The sequence below is a fragment of the Ictalurus furcatus genome, chromosome 24, assembly GCF_023375685.1.
Source record: "Ictalurus furcatus strain D&B chromosome 24, Billie_1.0, whole genome shotgun sequence".
NCBI classification, from domain to species: Eukaryota; Metazoa; Chordata; class Actinopteri; order Siluriformes; family Ictaluridae; genus Ictalurus; species Ictalurus furcatus.
Window position 1 is genome coordinate 2,125,012 of NC_071278.1, and position 9,802 is coordinate 2,134,813.

A 9,802-nucleotide genomic window follows, 5' to 3' on the forward strand; every position below is an offset into this window, starting at 1 on the left:
GAGATAGAAAGAGAGAGAGAGAGAGAGAGAGAGAAGGTGAGAAACAAATGCAAATACCATCCAATCAACATTTCCATTAAATTAATCTTTCAGTGCTCACACACACACACACACACACACACACACACACACACACACACACAGCTAATAAAACCCAGCTCACTCGAGCACTGGCGCTAGGAGGTTAATGTATTCAACACGTCTCTCTCACCCAAAAATAACATGTAAAAGACCAGGAAGGGAAAACAGAAAAGGAAAAAACTCACTCTTATACACATCTCGATTCTGTCTTTAAACGACTCGGCACCGGCACCAGCACCGGCACCGGCATCGGCACCGGCACGCAGGTGCGCTGATTTCTTTACAGTAACATTTACAACCACGCGCCGTGAAACATTTCAATAACAAAGTGGAGCGAGAGAAAGGCGGTCCTTCAGGGACGTCACGATTGTAGAAACTCCGCAGCCTTGGGACACGAGGCGTCACGTCGACGTCGTCACGACGCGCGTCAGCCGGAGCGCTCTTCGATTCACGTGCGTCGGACACGCGTACGGCTAAAAGGTCTCCTTTACCAGCAACCATCACTGGCAAAAATGTCAAAGCGGAGGCCATCGAGTGCGCTTACGCGTACGTTACAAACTATCAAAGCTAGCTAGCGGACAAACCCAGACCCGTCTAAACCGTTCACCGCCACCGCTATTACGCCATGTTGTGGCTTCTCAAGCCAGTTCCTCGACCTGAGCGACACTTTCAGCTCCCGCCTGGTGCAACACCGTGCCGCCATTCGAAATGTTCGCCGCGCACGAACACAGAAGTCTTTTCCCATGTCCGAGTCTGGTCAGGTGGACGAAGGAGAAGGCGTTACAAACAACACGTGGAGGAGGGATTTTTTTTCTTGGACACAGAGAGAGAGAGATTTTAGCAGAGAAATAGCGCACGGGTTATTTCAGGCGGGGCGTGTCTATCCCTGAGCAAACAGCGAGCCAAAGGTCAGCCTCTGTAAGAACCCGAGGCAGCGGCAACGCCGTCGAGGTCAGAGGTCATCCAGGCGTACGTTTAAGCCACAGCCCTGCGAGCTTTGATCTCCTGATCCGGAGCGCTCGCCGCCGTGGCGTCTTGAAACGCGACCGCAGGAATGGACGAGGATCTGAGTCAGCTACACGGGCTAAACCACTTCACAGAGCGGCGGGGGGAAGACGGGAGCACCGCAACATCTGCACGCCACCGCATTCCTCTCTAATGGACTGAAGCTTTTTTCTTTTTTCTTTTTTTTTTTTGCGAGCTCCGCATCGAGACCACTTCAGAGGACGACGAGGAGAGAACGAAAAAGACGAGGATAAAATACGCCCCCCCCCCCCCCCACTTCCTTCCCCCGCCACATCTGGAGCGGGACCGGTTCTACGACTCCGGGCCCCGCACAGCAGGTTAGGGGCTCCGGAGGTGAGGAAAGACAACAGTGCGATTGCGGAAAGAAAAACAGGTCACTCTGCATCGCAAGACTGGATCCTGGGTCAGCTTTCAAGCGCAGGGACTCAAGCAGAGCTGGCCAACGATCTGGGCCTTTTTATTTTATAAGCAACACTGCAGTTAAAATAAAATGAAATGAAACGAAAGTAGAAAACATCTGGGCCAAACCCGGACTCCGTTAGGGTGAAGTGTGCTCTGGGTAAACTGGCCTGACCTTATAAACTCCACCTTTGAGAACAAGCAGAGACAGCACGTCTACAGAAGCCACGAACGTCCAGATAAACGTCACGTTTAATAACCGAGGGAGAGAAACGGTTCCCGAGGACGCCAGATGTGACGAGTTACGTGGGTCCTGTGACCATCCTGATGCTTAACACGTGGCCGGTGCAACCGGAATCCCCTCGAAAGCCTTCCACAGTGACACGCCGGCCTCGTTACACCGCACGCAAACTCTCCAAACTGCCGCTTTCTACATCCCCCTACATTCTCCAGCAGGTCATCAGATCCGGTCCGACACGCCGGCCGGAATCGCGCGCTAAAAACCCACCGCGTGCTTGCTTTTAAGGGCTTTTAACAGGTCTTTTAAGGGCGGTGTTCATAGAGCTACATAAGCCTGTCATGACAGCTGACAAAACCCTAACCAACATTTATAGATATTTATTAGAGTAGGTAAGAGTTCACTTAAGGGCGGTGTTCACAGAGCTACATAAGCCTGTCATGACCGGCAAACATTTACAAATCCTTATTCCAACCTGTACCAGTTCACTCGAGATAGTGTTCATAGAGCGACATAAGCCTGCCATGAACACCATCAAGAACAGGTCACTTAAGGCCGTGCTCAGAGAACTGAATAAGCTTTTCGTAAACGTGTCCGGAACCTTTTTACAGCTCGCTTCAGTTGTTATAACGACGTACGTTAAGTTGACATAACCTGAGCCAAGTGACGGATCAGGTTATTTTTTAAAGCTATTTATATGTAAGTGAAGAGTTTTAGAAGACGTTTACGAACACCTACGACAAGACATCACGTCATAACACCGAAATGAGTTATGTATACGTGTCCTCGGACTTTAAACTACACTACCGTTACTCGTTTGTTATAACCTTCTAATGTCACGCCCAACAGAAATCAGGTCAAGCGGACATCAGAATGATCAACAGGAGTCTTTATGACAGGTGGCGTCTTCGTGAATAAGGCTTTGCAGATGTGTGTGCAGATTCGTGTCGGTTGTCATTATAGGTTTATGTAGGTCTTATGTAGCCCTATGAAGGCTAGACTTATGTGAAGCTTATGTAGGTCTTATGTAGCCCTATGAAGGCTAGACTTATGTGAAGCCTATGTAGGTCTTATGTAGCCCTATGAATGCTTGACTTATGTGACGCCTATGTAGGTCTTATGTAGCCCTATGAATGCTTGACTTATGTGACGCCTATGTAGGTCTTATGTAGCCCTATGAATGCTTGACTTATGTGAAGCTTATGTAGGTCTTATGTAGCCCTATGAATGCTTGACTTATGTGAAGCCTATGTAGGTCTTATGTAGCCCTATGAATGTTTGACTTATGTGAAGCTTATGTAGGTCTTATGTAGCCCTATGAATGTTTGACTTATGTGAAGCCTATGTAGGTCTTATGTAGCCCTATGAATGCTTGACTTATGTGAAGCTTATGTAGGTCTTATGTAGCCCTATGAATGCTTGACTTATGTGAAGCCTATGTAGGTCTTATGTAGCCGTATGAATGCTTGACTTATGTGAAGCTTATGTAGGTCTTATGTAGCCATATGAATGCTTGACTTATGTGAAGCTTATGTAGGTCTTATGTAGCCATATGAATGCTTGACTTATGTGAAGCTTATGTAGGTCTTATGTAGCCCTATGAATGCTTGACTTATGTGAAGCCTATGTAGGTCTTATGTAGCCGTATGAATGCTTGACTTATGTGAAGCCTATGTAGGTCTTATGTAGCCCTATGAATGCTTGACTTATGTGAAGCTTATGTAGGTCTTATGTAGCCCTATGAATGCTTGACTTATGTGAAGCCTATGTAGGTCTTATGTAGCCCTATGAATGTTTGACTTATGTGAAGCTTATGTAGGTCTTATGTAGCCCTATGAATGCTTGACTTATGTGAAGCCTATGTAGGTCTTATGTAGCCCTATGAATGCCTGACTTATGTGAAGCTTATGTAGGTCTTATGTAGCCCTATGAATGCCTGACTTATGTGAAGCTTATGTAGGTCTTATGTAGCCCTATGAAGGCTAGACTTATGTGAAAATTGACTGGTTTTCTTCCGTTGCGGAGACTCTGTCGGCGACTGATTCTTAAAGTCAGTTGTCGTAACATTCTCAGGTCATGTCCTCAAAGTGTCATAACCCAACGGTACTACGTAGCTCTATGAAGCCCAGACTGACTTTTTTTTATATCGGTAAGACAGAAAAAAAAAAAAGAACTCTGTGTTTTTATACCTATCAGCGATTGAGAATCGGCGCCGGGCCTGTGGTTGACCAGCTCGTACTGGAAGGCTGTGATCCTCCGGCTGATGTCTCTCTGAGGCACGGCCTCGATGAACAGCGCCCCCTCGTGGATGCCGAAGCAGTGCACTTTGCCTTCGGCTTGCTGGGCCTCGCGGAGCAGCAGGCGCAGTTTACCCATCCGCTCCAGGTAGACGTGCGTGCCGCTCGATTCCCGGGACGGTTTGATGCACACGGAGAGGTGGGCGGCGGCCGGAGACGCCACATTGGGCCGCAGGTTGACGATGATGGCGCCCGTCGGGTACAGCCACTCGAGAGAGCCCTGAGAGCAGCGGAGGTACACCTGCTCCACATCGCGTGCGTGTCCTTCATGTGTCAAACCACTGCGAGGGACGGAAAGGGCGTGTCAGGTTAAAATGACTCGATATTTTAATATTCCACAGCACCACTTTAAACATTATTTTTTTTCTTTTTTTAAAAACCCTCAACAAACTATGAGTTTAGTCATACTTTTATTTAACTTCTACAGCAAGTACAAATCAGCGGCGTGCAATATGATCAAATGCTAAGCGGTCCCTCCAGGAGTTTGTGATTTTGCGATCGCAGAAACGAACCAAGCGAACGCCGCGACATTCGGAGGAGCGTGCGATTTTTCTAAATTACCGCAGAGTTTCCGCAGATCTGTTCCGAGACACGTCACGTGACGTCATCACGACAGCTAAAAGGACTTATTTACCAACAAACATCACCGTGAAAGATCGTGCAGAACAATTTCGTGCGACTGCGATTTCGCCGATTCGAGCAGTTTTCCGCAATTAAAAAAAAAACAAAAAACAGAATCGAGTATTTTTGGCCGCGACAATCAAGAAAAAAAACCTCAGCGAAATCCTAAATAAACTTACACATAAACAGCAGAAGTTGTTTTCTCGCGCTGTCCTTTAAGAGACCCAGAGAGAGAGAAAGAGAGAGAGAGAGACAGAGAGATAAAGAGCGAGAAAGAAAGAGAGACAGTGAGAGAGACAGGAGACAGACAGAGAGAGACGGACAGAGAGAGAGAAAGAGAGAGAGAGAGACATGGAGTTCGAGTGGATAACTATCTCCCATGGATTCTCCGCACGGACGTTTTCTTTAACCGACTCGTCCTCCGCACGGACGTTTTCTTTATCCGACTCGTCCTCCGCACAGACAGCGGTCAGAAAATACCGTCAGCTTCATCTGATTGTTTTAATGAATCATTCGGCTTCAAAGGAAACTCCAGAGGTTTAGATTAATCGCTGAGAGCAGTCTGAGCCTAAAGCCGAACCTAACGCCAGAGGATTGTCTCTGTGGCTCGAAGAATGCGTTTAATAACTTCATATCCTCTGGCACGAGGTGTTACGGCAGTCCGTGTAGCGCCGCTACTGCGTGACTGATCACGTGTGGCTGCTGCTGAGTTCATAAAGTAAAGAGGGGGGGCTACTTAATGTTTAGCGCCCTCTGCTGTCTGCGAGCTGATCAGCGACTACAATGAAATCATCGACAAGGTAACACTTAAACATTTCTACTAATAATAACTGCACCTTCAAGCGATATTCTAGAAATTTCCGCTTCACTGAACAGTGACGCGAGTCTACACGTTGCCATGGCGTTCTGATGTCGTGCTTAGAAAATGCTGTAATATGTCATCGGAAATCTACGTAACATAGATTTGACTCTATTTCCGGGTCACCACAATTTTTTTTCAAACACAAGCCTGAAATAAAGAAACTACCCAATACTGCAAATCAGAGGCTTTTTGAAGGTTCTTATAAAACGTTATGATTATCGCAGGTCTTTTTTTTTTTTTTTTGGAGCACTTTTAAAAATGACAGACTGCCCCTTTAAACAACATTCTAGAAGTTTCCACTCAACTGTGGAATGATCTCACACCATATGACTCGCGTCTTATCACTATGATGCCAGTCCAAACGTCATCTAAAATCAACCTCACCTGACTTATTTTCCACCGGGTCTATTTCAGGGCCAGAAAAGCGTAAACAGAAACCAGAAATAAAGAAACTAGTCAAATGTATTAGACGGCAAAACTGAACAGCTAAGCTAGTCTTAAAATGATACGACGATTGTAGGTCTATGGGCACTTTTAAAAATGACACACGGCCCCTTTAAACAAAATTCTAGAAGTTTCCACAAAATTGTGAACTGCTCTCACACCCCTGAACTATGACGCAAGTTCGAACGTCATCTAAAATCAATGCCACATGACTTATGTCCATTGGGTCTATTTCCGGGCCAGAAAAGTGTAAATAGAAGCCAGAAATAACCCTAACCTTAACCCTACCCCTAACCCGAGTCAAATTTATTAAACAGCAAAACTGAACATCCAAAGCTACTCTTAAAATGATATGATTATTACAGGTCTACAAGAACTTTTTAAAAATAAAATTACACACTGCCCCTTTAAACATTCTAGCATATTCTTTAAACATAATTTAACACTTTTGCTGCTAAATTGTGAATGGGTATGACACCACAATTTTTTTTTTTTTTTTTTGGCGTTCTCGTTTTTCCCACCGACTCTCTGGCAAGCTCGGGGACTGGCGCACGGCCGCGGCTGGGATTTTTTAAACTCAAGTCAATGAATCCCGGGGACGCACAAGCCACCGGCGCACAGGGCGAGCGCTGAAACAGTAGCCGCGTCTCCAGAGCATGCAAGTGCAAATGCAGGTCACGCACCGCTCCTCCCCTCGCTTTCAGCCTCCTCAAAGAGCCTGGAAGCCCCCCAGCCTGCCAAAAAAAAAAAAAAAGAAGAGGAAGAAAAAAAAAAAGAGGAGCCTCTTAACTGCTTCAGCAATGCAACCTCCTCTCTCTTTCTCTCTCTCTCTCTCTCAACCCATGGCTCACTTTCAGCTCGGAACCATCTGCCTCACGCTGAGCCCGGGTCCGGGTCCGATTCAGCCACTGAGACTGAAACAGTAACATGGCACATGTGCAACACAGAGTCCCCGAGCCGCAAACTCTTTAATCAAGAGAGTCACGTCAAGAGCCCGAGCTCGGTAATGAGAGACTGGCGTACGGCCCGGCTGATCAACACCACATTACTGACCCGGAGCTGAGAATTACTCCACGCTCACGGGTGGGGTTTCCCCCCCCGCTCCTTCTTCGTCTCCTTCTTCTCCTCATGCTGTACTCCTTTTTTTAAATGGAAGACGGATTCGCTGAACTCCGCAACGAGACGAAACGAACAATACAAAGAGCTGAAACTTATCTCTATGCTTTAACGCTATATAACTCTTCAAATCTCACCCTCACGTACGTTTATTGGTTACAGTCTCTTATTCGGTCACATCTAGTCCAACATCTACAGCTCAAGAAATTTTTTTCTCTCTCAATGTTTCACATGGAAGAAAGTAACAACAACAACAACAACAACAACAACACGGTCTCTGTGTTACAGGTTACAGCTACACGTTACACGTAACAGGCGATTAACCTCCACCAACCTGCGCAGTTTCACCCTAGTTACTGATTCATTTGTTGTAGTTACTGAATAACAACAACAACAACAACAACAATAATAATAATAATATGCTTTAAACCGAATAACTCCAGGATAATACAACAGGAGGGTTAAAGCAGCTTATCATATATAAAAAATCCTATTCAGAAAAACAACTAAATCAAGCATATGAGGGATAGACATGAGAAATATGACACTTATTAACCTGTAGTAGTTACTGGATGCTCTGCTCTGAATAATAAACCAGGTGATTAAAGGGTTAAAGCACTGGGGAAGGAAGAAAATAAGACAAATTTGAAATAATGATAATTAAGGAACAGAGGAGACCAGAACGGAAATCCTAAAATTACAGAATCCACTTTATACATCATTACTCTGTCTACATAATAATAATAATAATAATAATAATAATAATAATAATGCATTTATTATTATTGTTATTATTATTATTATTATTATTATTATTATTATAACACTATAATAAATGTGGCATGTTTATATATGTGTATGTATATGTAATTTAGATTTGTAAATATAAATTTTATTATAAAGACTATGAAAATAAATAGAATGCAAATATAAAAATAAGGCATATTTGCATTACAAATAAATAAACTGTATGTAAATTATAGTACATAGTAATATTAATACTGCTACTGATACTGATAATAATAATAATAATAATAGTTGGTTTTTGCAGATATTATTATTATTATTGCTAAACAGATATATTTGAAATACTTATTTTGTATGAAATAATTGTACATTATTCTGTAAATAATCCCCACCTTCCCCTCCAGCTGCACTCGTCGCTGGAGTACTGTCCTACAGCGGGGTGCCACAGCGCGACAGCCGACAGGAAGTGCGCCACCAGCGGCCACAGCATTATGGACGCACCGCCGATCCCTGCGCCGACTGGCCGACTCGCCTTCTGCTGCTTTCTCACACACAGTGAAGGAATCCGTGCGCCATGAATCCCGCTACATCGCGCTCAGTATCCGTCAACGAGTCGCTTTTGGATGCACCGAGACAGCCGTGACGCGGCGGTGTCTCCCGACTCCTGGACCCGGTGAGTGTCCCTCTCTCTCCCCGGCTCTCCGTTACTCCATGTCGGTGTGAGCGGGTACGCTGTCCTGCTGCCTGTCCTCGCGCCGAGCTCGATTACTTCAGCTCGCATTCCACACCGCGCGAGGCACTCAATTTACTCAGAGCCCCGCCCCCTTCTGCACGGCGCGCGCCTGCACATGCGCACTCACATAATGCAGTTTTTTTTGGTGTGCAAACTTTATTATTATTATTATTATTATTATTATTATTATTATATATCTATATAGCTATATATATATATAGATATATAATAACTAAATAATAATAATATTAAGAAGAACAAGAAGCAGAAATATCAAAATATATATATATATATATATATATGTATATTGTGTGTAAATGTTTGTGAACCCTGAGCCTGAATCAAAAGGCAGGAGGCTTCATGACTCGGCTAGCAATATGTAATTATGTAATGTACACGCTAACTTTTGCTAGCACTAGAAAATAGGATAAAGCCGTTCCTCATCTACTGTAGCTGCCTCGTTTGTCTCACTGACACACACTGTTCAACTTCCTTATGAAATAACCAGAAATATATTTTATTTTCATTGTTTGATAAATCTAGCTAATAAGAATTAGCTTGCTAGTGAGTGAGCCCGCTAGTGTTGGATTAGGATAGCTAACTGATGTTATTACTGGAATAGCTAAATGTAAGTAGCTAACTAGCGAAAAGCTAGCTAGCTTAGTAGTTATGTAGTATAGTTTTATAAAATGAAGTAATAACTGAGGAACTAGTACTGCAGTTGCTAAACATTATTAACATTATTATTATTATAAACATTATCTACGGAACCGTGATAGATAGATAGATTGACGGATAGATAGACAGATAGAGTGCACACCACTGCTACTCCCAGAGTTCTAAGCAAGGAATAAAACACTGTTAACAGTAAAATAATGAATCACATCCTGAAATTTTATTCTTCTAATACCACTGAAGTTTACCAACAATTACAACTTGTAATTTATTACTAAATGCCATGCCGTGTTTTTTTTTATCCATTTGTAGTTACATTTTATGTTCTCTTGAAGTTTAAAACACAAACAAAAAAACAAACAAACCAAAAAACAACACAGCTTGTCAGGTTACTTAGAAACCGCAAAGCGTCCTGAAGACGGAAAACCTAAAGTATCAGCTTCACTCCTCGACATTACAAAGCGCTGACACTGGAGACTCCTTCCAAAAATGCTAAATATACATCGTGATCAAATCCATTTTTTATCATTAGGGTTCGATCCCCTGGGGCGTCTGCTGTACTA

At 43.8% G+C, this 9,802-nt stretch overlaps 1 protein-coding gene across 2 annotated transcripts in view; it reads right to left on the minus strand.

The window, feature by feature from the left end:
- metrnla (meteorin like, glial cell differentiation regulator a) overlaps positions 1-8,626 on the minus strand; it is a 10,920-nt gene extending 2,294 nt beyond the window's left edge. The window contains exons 1-2 of one of the 2 annotated variants that reach the window (XM_053612973.1): positions 8,224-8,616; positions 3,934-4,322 (exon numbers count right to left, since the gene is read on the minus strand). In XM_053612973.1, the coding sequence (XP_053468948.1) occupies positions 3,934-4,322; positions 8,224-8,321 (487 nt within the window). In that variant the 5' untranslated portion in view covers positions 8,322-8,616. Of the gene's footprint in view, positions 1-3,933; positions 4,323-8,223 lie in introns of both variants that reach the window. The other variant, XM_053612974.1, reaches the window with a different exon arrangement.
- Positions 8,627-9,802: the final 1,176 nt, after the last annotated feature.